The following is a 21857-nucleotide window of genomic DNA, read 5'->3' on the forward strand; positions in this document are numbered from 1 at the left end:
TTCCGAGTCTTCATTCATGGTACTGAGTCTGTACACGTTTACAATAGTGTTGAGAACCCCTGATGAAGGCTTGAAGTCCACCCGGGTGCTTCCCGACAAAATAGCACCACGTGATCATTGTTCAGCACACTTATTGGGATTGGGTGTATTGTAAGCAAATTGATGATTTTGAAAATTTTCAAATGGGCGCAGTAAGTTGTGTTTCAGCGTGTTTTCAAGGATCATGAGCACCAAATACCAGCAATTTACTCTCCGAGCGCTATGGTATTGAGTGGGATGTCTGCTTTGATTCACCTGCAAAGCCTTTCTGAAAGAAAGAAGCACGGCCTAATACTGACTGGATTTGCTAGGATGTGAAGAAGAGGACAAACCAACTCACTCTCGCTCGCGGCACTCCAATTAATGATATAGAGTTCCAATATTATCACGTAGGACCAAACACTAAAAAATACTAGTATTTATACTGGGGCACGGGTGTCTTATCTTCTGGTCTATTTCCTATACCAGTAAGTACTGACTTCGTGGTGGTTTACATCAGGGAGGAGTAGTACTACTCCCTGGTTTACATTCAATATTTGCTCCCAGGTTGTAAACGCAACACCAAGGGTTTTCACAACTCCCCAGGTCTGCGCTACGTCATCACTCATCAGTCTTTAGCATGGAAGTAAATATTTAGCTACTAGACCTCTACTCTACTACAATACTACGAGAGCGACTCGTAGTACTACATAGTTGTGAAAACCCTTGCCTTGACCTTGCTTTCACAACTCCCTGGTGTAGACCATGGACATGGTTATTGCCAATAATAATAATATTACTGGTAGACTGCTGAGTCGTACTCGTAGGTTCTTCACAACTCCCGCATGCCATGCATAATAATGCAGGCAAACATGGTGACACTTAAAAAAGTACTTCGTGTGTGGCATCGTTGTACAGTAAAACCTGTCAAGGCGACCACTCGGATAAGGCGACCACTCGGATAAGGCGACCACCTGTCCTAGAGGACCACTGCAACCAGCACCGAAGGATGCTACAGTATCTCCAGTCCCTGGAGAAGGAGACCACCTGGTAACAGAGACCACGTTTTGAAGGTCCCTCGAACGGTCGTCTTAGACAGGTTTCACTGTAATTATTATGAGCCAATGTTTAGACTAGGCTCGAGGTCCACAGGGAACGAGCGCGCGCGATAGATCTACCTCCGATACTTCGAAGCTTCCGTCGCCACCGAACGATTTTGGTTTTTCTTGTTGTTGGAGGAGACTCAGAGAAAGCCGAAAGAGCCTAAAAACACTCGGCTAGACAGCGTGGCAGCAGGAGGTAGCCTAGGTAAAATACGAACCCGACTTGAAATGAGTTCTGAAGTGAAGGAGAGCATCATTCCTAGTCTAGGTTGTTCTCGCCAGTCGAGCGGGACGCTACAATGCAGTACAATACTGTACAATGTAGATTGAGTTTTCAGACATAACAAGATACTGTGAAACGAAGGTCCGTGCCGCGGTGAGAGGGATGCCTGGGGGAATTCATCGTTATCACCCTCAGTCCTGTGCTCCACACAGATGCAGCACACCGTGAAAATGCTTGGTGTCTTTACTCCAACACAAGGTCATGCGAGCGCTGACCGCGCTTTGACAGGATCTATCCTTTACCTGCAAATCGGTGGGCCAGCGGCGTCGGATATGTCAAGTCCTCTGGGGGAGATTCTCCTACTGCTCCCATACTTCAAGGCCGAGAAGTTGTTGAAGAAGTCATTCGCCTTGGGCGTGAGCATGCATGGTGACTGGCTAGACCGCGACGCAAGTATGTCAGTAGGCGAGCGAATCTGACGTGCAGTGCAGGCGGCGGTTCTTTTCTTGTCGCTGCCCAGTGACAGCCGGCTGGTTAGACCTGTCACCAGCGCACGGTCTAGCTCCCACTATTCCACAAACTACCATGAACTACACTGGCCGGGTGTGCAAGTGTCCGCTGAGCACATCAGGAAAGATGGCAGTTACGGCGATATTCAGGCTGGCCGGACTAGCAACAGCTCAGTTGTCCTCACTTGGACCCACAACGAAAGATCGCCTCCAATTCCAGTTGGACTGAAGGAAGGTGAAGAGTACTTTTTGACTAGAGCTGTTTTGGTTGCAGTCCGCAAGCAACTGAATTGCTGAGGTCTTGCCTTTGACCATCCAAGTTCTCCAATCAATAATCCGACCAAAGCAAAACCGGTGTAGGGAGAGGGACCTAAATAATGGCGTAAGTTCAAGCATTGAACATAGCATGAGCTCAGTGTGAGGAAGAAGTCGAAGTGGACTTGACATTCTTGCCTCTTGGTGGTGGCTATGTTCTCTGGTGTGTTGTACAGGCCATCATGGCCCGTATGCGTCCTGGCAACGCTAGCACTCTGCTCACTGGTATCAGCAACAGGTTAGTACATAGTGTCAATGGTGACCAGGTCGCATGGGGCACACTCTCCCAATACATCTTATACAGTCTTCTGGTCTCCCTGATCTAGTATCTAGTGCATGAGTAAACTAACCAGCTCAACCTGCAACACACTGTACTATGTCTGTACAATTTTTACAACCATGCACATGCTCATACTAGTCATAGCAGTTTCCCACACTGGTAACATAGTGGGATAGTGGCTGCAGGACATTGTGTTGTAGGTTCTGACACTGGTGAACCAGCATGACATTGTGTTGCAGGTTCTGAATGCTGCGAGACTATGGTGCCAGTTCAGTTAGTATTGAATTGTGTGTGTGTGTGTGTGTGTGTGTGTGTGTGTGTGTGTGTGTGCACATTGTGCGTGGCATTTTACTATGATTTTAGTCCTATTTCTTTGCCATTTTGCACAAAGGAGAGTTTGACTGGTTTTTGACTTTTTGTTGTCACGGTTACACTGTGTGTATACATTTGTACAGGGAATGTAACGCAGCCGCAGCCTAGTGGCACAAATATTGGCCATGTTATCATTGACCCGGCAGATCAGCCCGCATGTCCGACAGGCTGCAAGGGAGAGACGGTGAGTGATGCTATGCACTTTTCCGGGCCCGTCCAGTAATCCTTCATGACCTACTGCCAGCTAAGACCATTACATTGTATGGTAATCCTTGCTGTACAGTGCTTGAAAAATGGGTACTTTCTGCTTGACAAGCCACGATTGATTAGAATCGGCAGAATTTTACAAAGTATACAGCGGACAATGCGTTTATTCCACTCCTCTTCCTTATCCATATACGAAACATACATGAAACATCCCAGAAAACGTACCAAGTTCTACTGGACTCTTCTGCCGCCATTATCTGCCAAAGTTTTGTGAGGTCTATATAACCAAGGGACAGGTAGTTGAATGGCTGAGGCTGATGTTCTGATCTCCATTTAATATGGGACTACAGAATGATGGTTGAAGCACTCACACATCCATTCATGCTATAGAGAGCCAGGTGAACTGAAAATTCATGGCAGAAAGTCGCCCAACAACAAGAATGAATTGTGCGGACCATCAAGCTACCCATAACAGCCAGACATCTTTCTATTGAGGAAACCGGCAAGTTCCTTTATAGATGATCCATGCAGAACGGACTTCTTTGCTGCGGGGAAATTGGGTTCATTTTGCCTTCAATAGACACCCTTAGCAAAAAACGTTATGTTGTAACGGTATTATCGTAAGGGGGAAAATACCGTGATTTGGGTTCGACCTTTAGCAAGATGCACGCTATTTTTAGTACGCTGTTGCCACGAGAATAGCTTTGATTTCACGCGGTACAACCATTTTTGTCACCATATACGCGATACAAGGTGAAATGCGTACGGACTATGCAATATTTGGCCAAAACACGTACCGTTGGTCGCAACGATAAATCAGCCCCCATAACGTTTTTACGCTGCAGCTTCAACGCTATTTGGGTGATCAAGGTACGAGTACCGTAAAAAATAGCGTTACCGTTGTTTGCTAAGGGTGTCTATTATTTCGGAATTACTGCTGAGGATAATGGGCCGTGTCCTTCTCTTCCTGGCGATGAAATCAAGCTGCATGAGTCTGACTCTCCGGCGATGTTATGTGTGGCTATTCATAGAAACATGTGCATTCGTGTGTGTGTGTGTGTGTGTGTGTGTGTGTGTGTATGCTATAGGGACCCGAGGGACCTGACGGCAGAGTTGGAAGACCTGTAAGTATATGGTTTTGTATTTCTCGTGCACAGCTCTATCCACGTTCCCGTTAATTTGGGTGATATCACACACGATGTCAATGATTAGCAGTGATTGGTTGCTCTAATATGCTTACCTCTTTTTGAGTTCTAAACAAGCACTTTCGTCTGGGTTTCTGTTGCAGGGTCCGCGTGGTTCTCCTGGTATGCCCGGTGTACCTGGATACGACGGCTGGTCAACATGGGCCGGATGGGTAAGTTTAGAGCAGAGGCATCCTTTTTCAGCATCACAGAAGTATTACAAGCTTAGCTGCAGGTTTGCCACGGTAGTCACAACAGATTGAATGTGCATGCGCGCGCGCGCGCGCGCGCGCGTGTGTGTGTGTGTGTGTGTGTGTGTGTGTGTGTTTGTATGCGTGTGCCCTCTGTTCATCTATGATATCTGTGCAGTATGTGAAGCGTGCGTGCCATAATAATTATGTTTTCGTATCTTGCCACTCTTTGCGTTTTGGTCCACAGAAAGAGAATTACAGAGTCCAAGCAGTGAAGGGTGGCCGCGGTCCAGAAGGCAAAGTCGTAAGTGATCTCTATCCCTCAAACTTATCATCATAATGTGGTGCTGTCTTTGTCTATCATAGCACGCCCCCACACACACACACGCATGATTCACTGAGCTTTCAGCATGCCAGGTTCCGTTCTTATCTTTGTGACGCGGCAACCATCTCGTATTTCTCTGATCTGACGTGTTCTGATCGTCTCCATTGCCTTGCAGGGTCCTCCCGGTGTTCCTGGCAAAGACGGCATGAACGGTGCACAGGTAAGCGGAGTGTATGGCTCAAGATACTCTTTACTAGCTAGCTGTGGCAGTGATCTTACAGACTGTGGAAGCCCGTGAAGTCTGTCCTGCTTTGTGTGCTGTAACAGTTCTTGCTAACATGTTTTGTGCATTTGGCTGAGTGATTCAGTTTCCACTGGCAGTGTTAGTCAAGGTCTGTGTCACAGTGCTGTGTACTCTTGATAGCTGCTGGTATTGTTCACTTGGTGCTGGTGGTCACACGTGATTGTCTGTTGTGTGGTGATTTGATTTGTTTGTGCAGGGTCCTCCTGGCCCAGCTGGACCTATGGGACAAGACGGAATGTCTGGACCTCGAGTAAGTCATGCTGAGTGAAAGCCAGTCATTGGTACTGTTTTCACATGTCCATTCCCGGCTCTGCTCTTTGCATCATTTCTTAATCAGATTTTTAAGCTAGCAAGCATTCTGGTTTGTCTTTTTGCACTTTCACGGCTCCTGGGCAAACGGTCCCGTTGTATCCATATTTTGACGAACTGCTTAGCAATGGCATGACAAACAGTGTATGTTTGCTGGTTCTTATCTTGTAAAGGAAGAGCTTTGTTACTGAAAGGCCCGAGTGCCGAAGCAGATTATCATCATTGTCAGTCATTCTAATGGTTGAATTTGTGTTCACTTTGTGTTGCCGCAGGGTCTGCCTGGCTCACCTGGTGAATCTGGTATTCCTGGTCCTGATGGTCCCCGTGTAAGTACATCAGTTTGCCTGCAATGCATACTGACCGGCACATTATGAATATCTAGGAGTTTCCGCGGGGGAGATATTAGCCTCCACATTGTTCAGCATGGTTAGGAGTCATGTTGCTTGTGTCCTGAATGAGGTCAGTTGAAGACCGCATGTGTGGTGGGGAGTTAGAAGTCCTATCGCCCATGCATTGTGAATTTTTGAGCCGGAGTGTCTTGGGCCTTGCCATTCACATGCGGCCTGGAAGCAGTGGTGGTGTAAGTCTGATAAGACGCACCCCATGGAGAGCATGACATCTTATCCAAACACACTTCAGTATGGTGTACTTCTCTAGGTGTAATACACCCATGCTGAGAACAATGTGTGTACTTAACAAAATGTATGCAGATATGTAGTACTGTTGTAGGCGAGTTACCCACTGTCATCTCTTATCCGGCCACTGGTTTCTTGTATTTGTTCATGCAGGGTCCTCGTGGAGCTGAAGGTGCTATTGGTGTGGTCGGTATTCCTGGAGCAAAAGGAGGAGCTGTGAGTCAGAGATCATATTCACCTCTTCTAGCAACTTGTGTGTTTTGATTTCTTCCCCTAGAGGGCTTCTTTTGTTCCAATGCACCGCATTTGTTTAGAATGGAACACACAGCAACTTTCCAGTAGATCATGACCACTACATTTACAATCCAGATTGGCTACTGAATACTGTCCATCATTCTGACCTTTCCAGTAAGACGCCATGGAGTTTTATTATGCTTGCTGTCCTTATGTTTTCTCCTGGGCCGATACAAATATACAGGGAGCAGCTGGTGATGCCGGTGTTCCTGGAGCTCCGGGAGTGAAGGGCGAGGCTGGCATTCGCGGTGACCGTGGTGAGCGTGGATCGAAGGGTAGCACTGGAGAACGCGGTCCTCAAGGTTACGCTGGTCCAAAGGTGAGGATTCGTTTTACATGTATTTTGTGCGGTCTGATCCTCGATAGTCACACACACACACACACACACACACACGGGTAGTTTGCTTTGTCCCTGATGTGTGAGTGAATGATATCCTAATTGCAATATAGCCTAGAGAAATGATCTGGTCACATCCTGTTCAGGTGTTCTCAGCAAGTTCTTCAACTTTTCCACGTTTCTCCTCTCTTGTTTCATTCTCCAGGGCTTCAAGGGCTCAACTGGTGCAACCGGTCTCGTCGGCGAACAAGGTGCCAAGGGTGCACGTGGTGATGTTGGTCCTCAGGGCGGCGATGTAAGTATGAAATCTCTGCCCATAGCATGTACAAGCTGCATATTGTTGCAGGTTTCATTAAACTGAACCTTACTTGCACCACAAAACTTCTCTGCATAGCTCAACGCGCTGTGACCGAGCCTGGCGTTCCTGTCATGCTGCTTTAGGGTCTCTGTTGTGACAATGACGTTGTGTCTTTCGCTCAGTTGTACAGCATTTTAGAAGGCTTTACTTGTGCTTGCGTGCGTTTCGTACTTGACAAACTCTCCTATTCCCCAAACTGGTTGCGCCTTGTGTGCGTTTTAGCATGCAGCTGCTTGTGTTAAGACGTATGGTGTTCTTTTGAATTGTTCATTATGCAGGGCGACAAAGGCATGACCGGAGATATGGGTCCAGTTGGTCTGGATGGAGCCGAAGGTGCCAAGGGCGAGCAAGGTCCTTACATCGAGAAGGTACAGTATGTGCAACAGTACTCCATGGCCATAGTGATGAGGCTCAAACCATGCCTGTATCGCACTGATCAGTTCACCGGGCTGATTCTGGAGTGACACACGTGCGCTGAAGTCATGCAATTGAGTAGATACACACGTTAGTTGTTTACAGTGCTTTCTAGCTCATTGCTTTTCAACACTCGGTGCTCACTCAATACTGTAAGACATGTATATATAACGAGGAAGCAAATCTAACGTTTTAACGGATGACATTTCTTCGTTATAATAAGATCCGTTGAGGCCGTACTGCTTCATATATGCTGTGTGTGGATATGGCAGAATACTGCAAGATCGTTAACATATCTTCTCGTTAACCTATGGATTTTGGACAATCGTTAAATTTGCGACTCGTTATAATAACATGTCTTACAGTATCACGTTTTCTTGTCGTTGTGTGCATTGTCTGCATTCTCGCAGGTCAGAATCACTGAAACCGACAGCTGTGCCGCCGGTAACAATGGCAAAGTCAAGTTTGATCCATTCCTACGAAAACTCTACTTCTGTGATGGTAACGACTGGCTGGTAAGTACGAGTTGTATACTGGAAGCTAGCAAACAGTGATGCCAGTGTTCCCCTACCATGGGCATTCTTCTCAGCCGTGCTACTCAGCCGTGCTACTCAGCCATGCTACTCAGCCATGCTACTCAGCCATGCTACTCAGCCGTGCTACTCAGCCGTTTCTTTTGCTGGTCGTGCAGTGTATGCTATGCATCGATCATACCCTGTATTCCCTGTATACCCTGTATTGCATTTTCCAAGGTCCTGGATTTGGGTTGTTTATATGTGTCTTGATCGACTGATTATGTTCGTGTCATTGCTTTCTTTGCCTTCTGCAGTGCGTGAAATCTCAAGTTTGCGATGAGCGTAAGTTTTCTGTTCTCTGGTGTTTTAAAGCGTGCAGGCAGGCACTGTTCGTGTTGATTGTACAGTGTGGACAGCAGCAGTCAGTAAACTGTTTGCTTACATGCAGTATGATCATCTTGTAAATCACTACCCCATGCATAGGTGCCGGGGTGGTGGATTGCGTTGCAAGTCTGTAAACTGAATATTGCGTATCCAGTTTGGATGGCAACAGTCCTGGTTTCTGCATAGACACTTGGTGATCATTTACAACCTTCCAGCTATTAACGTTACCCACCGTTGCTTGCATGTGACGCTTCTTAAATCCCACTCTCTCTCTTTCTCTCTCTCTCATCAGCGGGTGCACCTTGCCACAACTTAGGCTATGCCTACTCATGAGTAATGTCATGCTACCGGTTGAACTACTAGCTACTTGGGTAGTAACACATCTATATTGAGTCTATTTTCTTCTCCTTGCGACCTTGTTCATGTCCACAGCTTGCCGTGCTTCCGACTGGGGTGAGTTCACCGCTTGTTCCGCCACTTGCGGCTCGGGTACCCGCACTCGCTACCGCTACATCACCAACAGAGCTGGACCGAACAACAATGACGGCTGCCCTCCTCTCACCGACACACAGGCTTGCCCTCAGCTCCCTGCCTGCTGTAAGTCGTCTATGGTGTGATGTGTGCGACTGGAATTTGTCCAGGTCAACAAAAACTCAACATCCACAATCCTATGGCTTTTCCCATATCACATATATGCCCAAAACATTTCCTTCAGGTGCACAGCAGATGTGTACCGCATGGCAACCACCGTTCTCCATGAAACACAAACTCTCTTAGTTCCTGGTTTGGCTAGTTGCATTTTTTTTCATTTCTGTTTATTTACACCACAATGTGACCACGTAATTTCATAGATTGTGCTATCTGCTGTCTGTTGCGGCACAGCTTGCCCCGATCCAGGATTCCCCGACAATGGCTTCCGTCTTGGCGAGGACTTCTCGCTGCTGTCCACTGTCCAGTGGCAGTGTGACTCCGGCTACATCGTCGATGGTCCCACCGAGAGTGTGTGCCTCATCAACCCTGACAACAGAATGCCTGAGTTCTCCACTCGCCCCGTGTGCAGACGTAAGATTTCCTCACTTTTAGAAAGTTTAAATGCCTTCGATACTTATTTCTGGCCTCGCTATACTAGTACATGTAGTACTTTTAGTGGTGTGATTTGAGATAAATTGAATTTATTGTTGGTGCATGCTTGCCTAGATGCTTAAATGTATTCACGCTTTGTTCCGTTTCCTTGCATGCATGCGAAAGTGCGCGTCTCTTGGCTCATACGAGCAAAGCATTTATTCATATGTGTGCTGTGGTCTCATGTGTTCTAATGTGTGCAGCAATCGACTGCCCGCGTCTGAACAACCCAATGCACGGCACAGTCAGTCAGTCCAGCCCGGCTGTCTACAACTCATTGGCCACATTCACCTGTGATCCTGGCTACCAGGTGTCCAACTCCACTGCATTGCGCTGCACCGTGTCTGGTCTCTGGAGCTGGTCACCGCCTGTTTGCCAGCGTAAGGGTCTTCCTGCTTGCCATGTGACTGCCCTACTCTGTACATGACTCCCTCGATTTAGGCCGAGGCCTATGGAGAATCCATGAGTACAAATACAAATACATAATGTGATCAGTAGTACCAGCATTATTGAAGTGTACGCGTTACTCTCGTTTCGTACACTCACTGATGAATGGGTGTTGTGAATCCACGTTCAGCTCTGTTGCAGTGTATGACCCGCCATTCTTATCCCCAGTGGTGGTGTTTGTCTCTGTTGTTTTGCTTGTTGCCCTCTGCAGCCGTGACTTGCCCTGACCCAGGAACGCCTGCGAACGGCGCCCGCGACAACAGCGGCAGTACTTTCGAGTTTGGCACCAGCGTGACCTACTCGTGCAATGCTGGCTATGTGCTCGAAGGCACTGAGACCATTACGTGCTCCGCCAGTGGTGCTTTCTCAGGAGTAGCTCCCACTTGCCGAGGTATGCAAAGAAAGTAGTGCATGTTGTTGACTGTCAGACTGTCAGACTGTGTTGTCAACAAACCGTGGTAGTGCTGGGGATACCAACTTGTCGTCCCTGCAGCAAGCATTCTTTTCAGTCCGTGTGTTAGCATACATAACCACATGTCTACTTGAACTTGTATTGTTTATTTGCCATTGGTCCTCAGCTCCTCGCTTCTGTGTTTGTTGATGTTAATTGTCTGGTTATTCGTTGCTAGCAATTGACTGCGGCTCTCTGGTCAACCCCGATAACGGCGCCGTGACCGTCTCATCCACGACCTACGGCTCTTCGGCTAGCTACAACTGCAACAACGGCTATTCTCTCTCTGGCGATGTCTATCGCGTGTGCCAGGCGAACGGCCAGTGGAGCGGAAGTGCACCAGCCTGTCAATGTATGAAGAATGAGATGTCTGATCTCTCGCTTATCACATGTTTTCATAGGAGTGTCCATGAATGTGATGTGTGCTTAATTGTGTTACATGATTCGACATAGCTAGGCTTGTACTTATTTATATGCTTGGGACTTAAATAGGATTTGAAAACTGTCTACTAGTACTTGGTCTTGCACCCAAGGGTAAAGTCTGAATGTGCCGGGTACGAACCTCCACCACACTGGATATCTTAAAGGCAATTCCCGGTGTAATCAGTGACTTTACCATTGCTTGCAAGCGTGGGGTTATGTACCGTCTTAATTAGGATAAGTGGAGGCCTCAGTGAGCAAAATCTAGGCATAGAAATAAAAGTTTGGACTTGGTTTTGCAAGGCGTGGGTGGGGTAATTTTGTGCCATGCTGCTTTGCTATCGTATGATTATAACTGTGTTATCTTAACGTAGTTTCTGCTTCTATGTATAAATGATTCACTACTCTGATAAGCTGTACAGTAGTTTTATTCATCTGCTGTTGTGGAGTAGCAGCAGCAGCCTGTGCTATTTGCCAGTGTGTGCGTGCAAGATGACACCACAGTGCAGGCAACACACACACAGCACTGATCAGGTGAGAGTACTCGTTCTGCTGTCATGGTCATGGTCACCATCGTATCGTCAGTGTCCCTCAGTGTTCGTCCTTGTCCTCCTCCTCCTCTTCTACGTGACTTGCCCTGTCTGGCCGCCCGCTGCATTGCAACATTTGCTGCCGCACTACATTTCCCGTACACATGTAGCACTGAGGCCTCCAATGTGCCTCGAAGGGTGTGCGTTCGTCCTTGTGCGGCGTGCAACTGCCTGAAGCTGATGACTTTCTGTGTGGCTTGTCGCAGTGATCGACTGTGGTGACCTTACATCTCCTGTGAATGGCCGAGTGACGCTGAACGGGGGCACTGGGCTGGGCGGCGTTGGAACATACCAATGCAGTCCCGGTTACCTTCTCAACGGGCATGAAACTCGCGAGTGCCAGCGCAACAGCCGCTGGTCTGGTGTCCCACCAACTTGCATCAGTAAGATATGCACTGTGTGCGTATACATGTGTGTGTGTATGTTCTTGCATGTGGATGCGTGTGAATGCATAATATAATGTGATGCTTAGTACGCACATGCTTACATCCATCAATGCCTGTGTGTAGTGGGGATTTTGTCAATTCAAAAAATCGACAGACCCAGTTATTCAAGGGGTTTATTCTCATAGACACAGATTACTATCATAACACATGTAAAGCATGCTTCACTCTCTTTGGGCAATCTTGGGTTAGGACAGGTCTCTTGATGACGTACCATGTGTGCAACTCAACTCTCTAATCCTGTATGAACCATTTTTCACTTTCGTTCCCCATCACACATTATTCTGTTGCCATGATCTGTGTGGTGTGTGTGTGGTGTGTGTGTGCAGTTGTCACTTGCCCTGACCCTGGTCTGCCACTGAACGGTGGCCGTACCGGAGATGACCTGACTCTTGGTGGTATGCTGGAGTACACCTGTGAACCTGGTCATGTCATGAGCGGCTCTGCTAGGCGAGAATGCTCGACGAGTGGCACATTCACCGGAACTCAACCAACCTGCGCCCGTAAGTCAACTCGTATCGTACTCGCTAAAATATTCCACTCTGCCCAATACCAATATGTTATCAGCGTAGCATAAATCTTTCGTGGCATGCTGTCTCTACTTTTGCATGGCCGAAATGGCTGGAAACGGCTACATGGCAATGGCTTATTCTGCAAACTGTGTGTTTGTGGGTTTAATTGCTTTCCGCAGCTGTTCAATGCCCGGACTTGTTTAGCCCACTGAACGGCGCCGTCTTCCAGCCAAGCCGAGTCCTGAACAGCAATGCGTACTATTCCTGCGAGACAGGCCATACCCTGGCCGGCACATATGTACGGCGTTGTATGTCCAGCGGTGCATGGAACGGATCCGACCCCGTGTGTACATGTGAGTATGGTACTGTGCTGTCACATGGTATATTTACCACTGTCACATGGTATATTTACCACTGTCACGCTGCATTCCATAGTAGTATACTTCAGTCTACAGCATGTGTTGCCTTGAGTTGATGTCCACTTGTATTTCTCTACACTACATGGGAGGAAAAGAAGGGGGTAGGAGATACTCTTCAATGCCAATCTAACTGCGACACATTCTTTGCTCCTTTCTTTGCAGTGAACACTTGTCCGCAGCCCATCTCACCGGAGAAGGGCTCGTATGCTGTAGCATCGGCCGGCAGTCTGGACCTTGCGGATGCGTACAAGTCGGTTGTTGACTTCAAGTGCGATGACGGCTACTGGTTGAGAGGATCACCGCAACGAACGTGCATGGCCTGTGGATCTTGGTCAGGCTCTCAGCCAGTCTGCGAGCCAGTGGCTTGCGACTCACCAGAAACGCCCAAGAACGGTGACCGTGCCAGCGCAAACTTGACATTCGAGTCGCTGGTCACCTATTCCTGTAACTCTGGATTCTCTCTGAACGGAGGTTCTAGCCGTGTGTGCGGCGCTAATGGAAAATGGACCACTCCAGCTCCTTCTTGTGAACGTGAGTGGGTGCTAATCCTGGATAGTATTGTCTTGATTCTCTGGTGCTGCAATCTTTCATCCATGAGTGTGAATCTCTTGTTTCGACGAACACACAAAGTGAATCGCCATTGTATTCGACTTGAAAAGTAGTGGTGCGAAAGGCCTAGTCGAAACTATATGACTTCTGTGCTGCGTGGTGTTGGTTTACTTCCCTCCAACCAAGAATCTTTTCAATCTTGTTTTGAATTTTGACATTCCTGTATGTATTACTACTTTACAGCGGTGGCCTGTCCCCAACTCGCATCACCCGCCAATGGTTACATGAACGGCGAGGGACTGGAGTTCCTGGCCGAGGTTGAGTTTGGTTGTGACAACGGCTATGTTCTTCTCGGCAGCGAGAGGCGCCTGTGCCAAGCCAACTCCGAATGGTCTGGAACTCAGGCAGTGTGCCGATGTAAGTATAGTCATTGTTGTTGTATTCATGCATCCTTCTTTTCGGCTAGTTCTTGTGTAGAATAATATCATCATTGGCATCTTTCCAACCCTGGCTGTTATGAGTCAAATGCAAGACTGCAAGTGGATATGTTCAGCTTTTGACTGGAAGTCTGCAGGCTACGTCTCTGCCTCTGTATACCTCCCTTACACGCATGTTCCACTGTGCTGCTTCTTGCAGTGATTGACTGTGGAGATCCAGGACAGGTCGATCAAGCTACTCGCTCTGGCACGGTCTTCACGTACAACGAGGAAGTGAGCTATAGCTGCGGACCCGGCTACATGCTCAGTGGTGGAGCAGTGCGTCGTTGCCAGGAGAATGGGGACTGGAGTGGTTCACCGCCGTCTTGTGTTGGTAAGTCTGAACAATACTTTCAGTGGCTTTATCTCGTCTTACACTTCTACACATTGTATTGTATTATTTTACTTGGGCATTCCCAACAGACCCTAGCAGGGTGCCCAAGATGAATGAATTTGTTAAGTTCCTGGCAAAATGAATTGGGGATATGATTTTGTGCGAAGGGACTCGGGACCAAGGAATGAAATAGATTTGTATCCAGCTTGAGCTTGCACAATGCGTAAAGAAAGGAAATACTCCTTGCCGGTACTCTCTCTCTCTCTCTCTCTCTCTCTCTCTCTCTCTCTCTCTCTCTCTCTCTCTCTCTCTCTCTCTCTCTCTCTCTCTCTCTCTCTCTCTCTCTCTCTCTCTCTCTCTCTCTCTCTCTCTCTCTCTCTCTCTCTCTCTCTCTCTGTTTTGAGATAGGCTCATTATTCTGATTCTGAGATCATACATCAGAAATGGAATGGATTATTTCAGAACACTATGTTTTTCTTTGTGTTTTTCTTTTACAGTCATAACTTGTGGTGACCCTGGCACACCAAGCAATGGTATTCGCAATGGTGATGTGTTCACATATAACGCTGAAGTCAGCTACTCTTGCGTACCTGGATACAGCTTGGATGGAACACGCAGCCGCACTTGCCTTGCCACCGGCATGTGGTCCCGCAGCTTGCCAACATGCAATGGTAGGTGAACGAGTGTACTTGTTAGTCACATCCCGGAAAGTATTATCACGTCGAAGTATTACCATCACTATTGAGAGTTCATTGATTTATTTTTACATTTTTTGTGCAGACAGTCTTCTACTGCTACTCATTTTTTTTCATGGCCAAGTATCATGTAGTTTTCACTGTTCACGTATAGACTACAGATTAACGTGAATCTCCACATGTACTTCACCCTCACTGCACTGTAGACTCTATGTGTATGCATGCGTACCGTCGATGGTGTTTGTACTGTGTAGTCATCATATTACAGAGCTTTTTCCTGGGCTCTGGATGAGTTCCTGCATGTCTCGATTGGATGATTTTTAAACACACACCATGAGCTCACGCTTTGCAAGTGAAATGTTCTGGCTTTGTGTGTGTTTCTTCTGCTCCTGCTATGCAGCAATTGCATGCGCCGATCCAGGTACACCAGCCAATGGTGGCCGCACCCTGAGCAGTCTTCTGGTGAACTCGCAGGTCACCTACACTTGTAACACCGGATACAGAATGGCAGGGGGCTCTCCATCGCGCACCTGCCAGGTCAACAGCGAAGGCAACGCAGTGTGGACTGGAACAGCACCAGTTTGTCAAAGTGAGCAGCAAAGCCCCTGGACCTGGCCATGGCTTGTGTTCTGTTTGTAACACTACCACTATGCAACCAGCCTGTCAAAAAAGAAAATATAATTATATTAGCAGTTCTTCCAATCGTTATAAGATCAATTTCAAGATTTGGAGACAGAATTCTGCTTGGTGTTTCTTTTTCTACTGGCTTCAGCTCCACGGATTGAAAAGTGGTGGCCTGGAATAGAGTCATTGCTTTGCAGAGAGACTATGTAAAGAATACTGTGGTCACTATCCCTTTTTTAACGACACACCTGTTCTCCTTGCTTGTTTCAGTTGTTGACTGTGGAGCACCGGCAACGCCTGACAATGCTGTCCTGAACGGAAGATCGTACACCTACCTCTCGTCCATCGGTTATGCATGCTCCAACAAGGGCTACGTGCTGGAAGGTGACGTCACACGCACCTGCCAAAGCACCGGCATGTGGACTGGCGAGGATCCAACCTGTGTTCGTGAGTTGAGAAGCCAACCATGTACATGTATATCACCTGTGTGTGTGTGTGTGTGTGTGTGTGTGTGTGTGTGTGTGTGTGTGTGTGTGTGTGTGTGTGTAGGTTTTCTCTAGTTCCTATTGTGTATGTGCCTAAACTACTAGTTATTCAAGTGACTTATATTGCCAAGAGTATCAGAAAATGTACGCTCGAGTCTCCTGAATCTTCATTTGATATCCAAATGTCGGGTTTGCCAGGGTTTGCCAGGGTTTTCCAGGGTTTGCCAGGGTTGTTTTCCAGGTTTGCCAGGTTTCCCGGATACTAAGTAGTATGTTGAGCCGGTCTCTGCTGGGGTACGTTGTACACTGTATTATGCTGTTGCTCACCGGTTTGCTGGTCTGTTTGTGCGTCGCTGCAGAGATTGATTGCGGTCCACCCGGTTCACCGGCCAATGGCGATGCGGCGTACGGTAGCAGTACTTTTGAGAGCGTTGTCAACTGGATGTGCAATCCGGGTTACGTGATGGCTGGTAGCAACGTGGCTACTTGTCAGTTCAATGGTCAATGGTCGGCAGTCACACCAACATGTATTGGTAAGCTGTTCACCTAGATCATGTTCACCTAGATCATGTTCACCTAGATCATGTTCACCTAGATCATGTTCACCTAGATCATGTTCACCTAGTTCGTGTTCACCTAGTTCGTGTTCACCTAGTTCGTGTTCACCTAGATCGTGTTCACCTAGATCGTGTTCACCTAGATCATGTTCACCTAGATCATGTTCACCTAGATCATGTTCACCTAGATCTGTTCACCTAGATCATGTTCACCTAGATCATGTTCACCTAGATCTGTTCACCTAGATCTGTTCACCTAGATCATGTTCACCTAGATCATGTTCACCTAGATCATGTTCACCTAGATCATGTTCACCTAGATCATGTTCACCTAGATCATGTTCACCTAGATCATGTTCACCTAGATCTGTTCACCTAGATCATGTTCACCTAGATCTGTTCACCTAGATCATGTTGACTGTGTTTTCCGCATACAGATCTAGGAATGGTGTTCAATGTTTCCCAGGTTTGGTGGTGGTGGGGGGAGGGGGTCATACTTCTTGAAGTAGAGATTTTAATAGTTGAGTCTGTACGTAAGGATTAATCTCCTGGTACGTATTCTACACATTTGCACGCGTCTATCATTGCCTGCAGAAAGGCTTTGTTTGCTTGCTTGTTTGCATGGGCAAAGATCAATAAAAGAATAAAAGAACCAGTCTACATTTGGGAACTTGGTAACATGGATAACCCAATCTAATGTGTTTATCATCTCTCTTGTTATCTTTTGTTGTTTTGCAGTGGTTAGCTGTGGTGACCCAGGCACGCCAGCCAATGGTAACCTGATCGGCTTTGACTTTGACTACAGCGATAGTGTTGGCTATACGTGCTCCCCGGGCTACCAGATGGTTGGATCTGCGTCACGTGTGTGCCAGGCTGACGGAACTTGGTCAGGCCAGACACCGCTCTGTGTTGGTAGGTTTTTGACGATACATGCGTCGCCTCAAAAACGTTGTAAATTTACTTTGTCAGTGTTGCTGCGGTCACTGTATCACTACCAGGTGATACTGAGTTTCTGTGGCATTGAGTTTGCATTGCCTTCTGATTGATGTCAGAGATAGTCCTTTTCCCCTAACGGTGCTGGTGATACTGAGGGGTGGCAGTGTACAAAGTGTTTCCGCATGGTGTATTAGGCATGTCTGAGTGTGACGAGTTGGTTTCCCCTGCGTGTGTGTGCGTGTGTGTGTGCGTGTGTGTGTGCGTGCGTGCGTGTGTGTGTGCGTGTGTGTGTGTGTGCAATGTGCTGTATTCCACTGTGTGTGTGTGTGTGTGGTGTGTGTGTGTGTGCGTGCGTGCGTGCGTGCATGCGTGCGTGCGTGTGTGTGGAATGTGTTCACTTGCAGCTCTGTATTGCGAGAACCCAGGCATGCCCGGCAACGGAGACTGGGACATTCGTTCCGTCATCAGCGGCGCCTCAGTCAACTACACATGCGATGCAGGCTTCCGCTTGCAAGGAACCGACTCTCGCTCCTGCGAAATCTCACAAGATGGCCTCTCTGCTAGCTGGACAGGCTCTCTACCCTCTTGTTCAGGTATGCTTCGTGCATGGCTTGTGAATATCATTGTGACTAACTCTATTCCTGAGATGTTCCCCAGTCTTTCTGAACAGTCAACCTCACAGGACTGGGCTACTGTATATAGTCATGTGACATATCTATAGTGTAGAGTGTAGACAGGGTCTGGCCTGTGGTCATGTGACATATCTATAGTGTAGAGTGTAGTCTGTAGACAGGGTCTGGCCTGTGGTCATGTGACATATCTATAGTGTAGAGTGTAGACAGGGTCTGGCCTGTGGTCATGTGACATATCTATAGTGTATACATGTAAAGTGTAGACAGGGTCTGGCCTGTGGTCATGTGACATATCTATAGTATAGAGTGTAGACAGGGTCTGGCCTGTGGTCACGTGACATATCTATAGTGTAGACAGAGTCTGGCCTGCTGTGCTGCTTGGTCGCCCATGTAACCTCTAAAGCATGTAGGTATTGGTGATGGTGTTACATAATGCTAAACACCTTTTTTCTCTCTTTTTCATTCTGATTTGTGGGGTCTGGATTTCAGGTATTTTTTGTCCCCAGCTTAGCCAGCCTGAGAACGGTGTCATGCGTCTCATTCCCAGCAATGCCTTTGAATCTGAAGCAAAGTTCATGTGCAATCCTGGCTACACAATTACTGGCAGTACTGCTAGACTGTGCACTGAGGACGGTACCTGGACCGGCACTCAACCAACTTGTCAGGGTAAGTTGAATGCTAGCATGTGGGCGCTGGTGCCCGCCGAGTGCCGCCCTTGGTACATGCGTGCGTGTTTGTGTATGTGCGTCTGTGCGGGTGTGTATAATATCCCATCTTGGTCCATTCTGTATGGTCCTGATGTGCAATTGAAAATACACACACAGACACACACACAGACACACACACACACACACACACACACACACACACACACACACACACACACACACACACACACACACACACACACACACACACACACACACACACACACACACACTGTATGATACCCATGCCTCAGTCCACTGTGATGAAACGGATTTCTCTGCCCTTTGCTTCTCTTTTAGTCGTGGACTGTGGAAGTCTGGAAAGCCCACAGTTTGGCAGTGTGTCATTGGCATCAACAGTTTATGGATCTACGGCTCGCTACCAGTGCAACACCGGTTACAACTTGGTCGGCCTCAATGCCCGCGATTGCCAAGCCAATGGATTTTGGCTGGGAGCTGCACCAACCTGTGTTCGTAAGTAGTTGCATGCTTGCCCATCAGGAATCATCAGTGCTCGACCAGGCGCGTGCTCGGCGATGGGCACGGGGGGCACGTGCACCCCCCAAACATTTTCAATCTGGGTAATTGCAATTGTAATGTATGCAAATATGCTCTAAAATTCAAGAAAGGTTGCAAACAAATTTCAGAAAATTGCCAGGGGGGGGCTCCCCTCGGCTCCCGTGCACCCCCCTAGTTGGGGGGGCGAGCACGCCCCTGTCGACTGTGTGTGCGTGCGTGTGTGTGTGTGTGTGTGTGTGTGTGTGCGTGCGTGTGTGTGCGTGCGTGTGTGTGTGCGTGTGTGCGTGCGTGCGTGCGTGTGTGTGTGTGTGTGTGTGTGTGTGTGTGTGTGTGTGTGTGCGTGCACGTGTGTTCATGTGACTGGTTGCGTAGGACCGGGCTGTGTCATTGGATATTATTTTGTTGGCTGTAATCCGTGTGTTTCCTTCTGTGTCCCATTGCAATGCACCTGCCACTTGTTTATGTTCAGTTCAGTATGGTTTTGCAACCTGCTTCTGACGCCTTGATTCTTGAGGGCAGTTCTGTTCCTACAGAAAGTACAGAAGTCAGTCTGACTGGTTTTGACTCGAGCCCTGGCAGCTTTTGTATAGCTTTTTTAGGAATCGAAGTTGTTAAGCTTGCCTATGCCTGGACTGTTGTAACTATGTCCGCACTGTCTGGATCATTGACTTACTGTACCATGCCTTGTTTTCATGCGTGCAGCGATAAGCTGTGGGGACCCAGGAGCACCAATGAACGGCGGAGTATCGGGAACCTCCTTCAACGTCGGCGCAACGATTCGCTACGAGTGCGAGAGAGGTTTTGTTCTGGTTGGAGCCAGTTCCGTTACGTGCCAGAGTGATGGTTCGTGGAGCAGCAGTGTACCGCTGTGCGAAGGTAGGAACTCAGCGCCGTTTATACTTGTATCTTCATCTTACCCAATGCTGTAGATATTCTCTTCATATTTGCACATGGGAGAGTATGACTGTATTGTTTGAACAAGTTGTTAAAAAGTGCTGGTGTAGCAGCCAACTTCTGTAGTTTGCAAATGACGATTATGTATTGAGATAGCGTGATGAGCATACTGCCCTTGATTTCCGTGTGCTAGTGTTGCCACTCTGTCTCATAAGTTGCCCATAGTTTCTTGTTGCCATGGTACTGCACCATGTACATGTTCATGTAATTGTCTGTACTGGGCATGTTAGTGCAATGCATATACTCTGTACTGGGCATGTTAGTGCAATGCATATACTCTGTACTGGGCATGTTAGTGCAATGCATATACTCTGTACTGGGCATGTTAGTGCAATGCATATACTCTGTACTGGGCATGTTAGTGCAATGCATATACTCTGTACTGGGCATGTTAGTGCAATGCATATACTCTGTACTGGGCATGTTAGTGCAATGCATATACTCTGTTCTGGGCATGTTAGTGCAATGCATATACTCTGTACTCTATCTAAGTTGTGTTTTCACTGGTGTCTGTACTCCGTGTGTGTGTGTGTGTGTGTGTGTGTGTGTGTATGCAGCACTGGCCTGCCCAGACCCCGGCATCCCTGTGAACGGCGACCGCGACATCTCCAGGAACAACATTGGCTCGTTGGTGACCTACACTTGCAACACGGGCTACAGCATTACGGGAGCTGTGCGCCGTGAGTGTGTCCTGTCGGCGGATGCTACCAGTGCCAACTGGGACTCAGCCATGCCTCAATGCCAGAGTAAGCAAGACATCACTGCTACCATCCCTCAGTTTTCATGCCCTGGACATTGTGAATTGTCAATAATCAGTTGCGGCAGCAATGTTTGAGCTGCATCTACTGGTGTCTGCCACTGTTTGGGTCAGCAGTGAATGTAAAGATCATATCCTGAAGGGGCTTGGGTATGGTCTCACTCCCCTCTATGCTTTTTTCTTTTTTTTAAATTTGCAGTTGTGGACTGTGGAACACTATCATCGCCCAACAATGGTCAAATGTCCGGCACGGAGACCGTGTACCGATCTCAAGTACGCTTCACTTGCAGTGACGGATACATCCTTACTGGCTCCATGGTGCGTACCTGTCAAGCAAACGGCCTATGGTCTGGACAGCAGTCCTCGTGTCAACGTGAGTGATCGCATGCACGCATGCACGCACACACATACGCACACGTGTGCGCACACACACACACACGCGCACACACACACACACACGCACATATGTATGTCAAACATGTAGCTTGGTTCATTCCTTTGCACTCGGTTCTCTTCTCCGCCTGTGTTTGTCTATCAGGAATCTTTTTGCTCTTGGCCAGAAAAGTAGACATCCAGACATGGCGCTTGCTGGCCTTGTTGTGTTCCGCAAAAGATCAATGGGCGAATTCCATGTATATCAATGTACTGAGCCTTTGGCTAGATTGGAAGCATGCATGTTCGTATGTATATCAATGTACTGGGCCTTTGGCTAGATTGGAAGCATCCATGTTCCTTGTGTTACTCTTCTTGCACACAGCTGTGGACTGCGGGGCACCAGAAGAGCCTGCTAACAGTAACGTGGCATTCCAGTCAAGCAGCTACCAGAGCATTGCCACGATCAGCTGTCTGCCCGGCTACGTGCTGAGCGGAACGGGCGAGCGTCGCTGCCAGCAGAACGGTCTCTGGTCCGGTGCCAGTCCTGTGTGCAACTGTAAGTAGTGATTAGGGTAG

The 21857-nt window shown here is 47.9% G+C and overlaps 1 protein-coding gene across 1 annotated transcript in view; it reads left to right on the plus strand.

Moving 5' to 3' along the window:
* Positions 1-2022: 2022 nt before the first annotated feature.
* Positions 2023-21857, plus strand: part of LOC135809320 (sushi, von Willebrand factor type A, EGF and pentraxin domain-containing protein 1-like) — a 31939-nt gene continuing 12104 nt past the window's right edge. The window contains exons 1-38 of the mRNA XM_065322654.1: positions 2023-2235; positions 2345-2406; positions 2904-3004; positions 4116-4151; positions 4316-4384; positions 4650-4706; positions 4903-4947; positions 5228-5281; positions 5613-5666; positions 6129-6191; positions 6454-6588; positions 6812-6901; positions 7243-7332; positions 7789-7893; positions 8208-8235; positions 8710-8874; positions 9160-9339; positions 9603-9779; positions 10058-10237; positions 10476-10649; positions 11514-11690; positions 12080-12253; positions 12442-12615; positions 12844-13212; positions 13474-13647; positions 13867-14040; positions 14538-14711; positions 15136-15324; positions 15630-15806; positions 16204-16377; positions 17140-17313; positions 17742-17930; positions 18459-18635; positions 18977-19150; positions 19898-20071; positions 20707-20895; positions 21106-21279; positions 21664-21837. Of these exons, the coding sequence (XP_065178726.1) occupies positions 2231-2235; positions 2345-2406; positions 2904-3004; positions 4116-4151; positions 4316-4384; positions 4650-4706; positions 4903-4947; positions 5228-5281; positions 5613-5666; positions 6129-6191; positions 6454-6588; positions 6812-6901; positions 7243-7332; positions 7789-7893; positions 8208-8235; positions 8710-8874; positions 9160-9339; positions 9603-9779; positions 10058-10237; positions 10476-10649; positions 11514-11690; positions 12080-12253; positions 12442-12615; positions 12844-13212; positions 13474-13647; positions 13867-14040; positions 14538-14711; positions 15136-15324; positions 15630-15806; positions 16204-16377; positions 17140-17313; positions 17742-17930; positions 18459-18635; positions 18977-19150; positions 19898-20071; positions 20707-20895; positions 21106-21279; positions 21664-21837 (5251 nt within the window). The 5' untranslated portion in view covers positions 2023-2230. The remainder of the gene's footprint in view (positions 2236-2344; positions 2407-2903; positions 3005-4115; positions 4152-4315; positions 4385-4649; positions 4707-4902; positions 4948-5227; positions 5282-5612; positions 5667-6128; positions 6192-6453; positions 6589-6811; positions 6902-7242; positions 7333-7788; positions 7894-8207; positions 8236-8709; positions 8875-9159; positions 9340-9602; positions 9780-10057; positions 10238-10475; positions 10650-11513; positions 11691-12079; positions 12254-12441; positions 12616-12843; positions 13213-13473; positions 13648-13866; positions 14041-14537; positions 14712-15135; positions 15325-15629; positions 15807-16203; positions 16378-17139; positions 17314-17741; positions 17931-18458; positions 18636-18976; positions 19151-19897; positions 20072-20706; positions 20896-21105; positions 21280-21663; positions 21838-21857) is intronic.

This window comes from Sycon ciliatum, chromosome 2 (genome assembly GCF_964019385.1).
Source record: "Sycon ciliatum chromosome 2, ocSycCili1.1, whole genome shotgun sequence".
NCBI classification, from domain to species: Eukaryota; Metazoa; Porifera; class Calcarea; order Leucosolenida; family Sycettidae; genus Sycon; species Sycon ciliatum.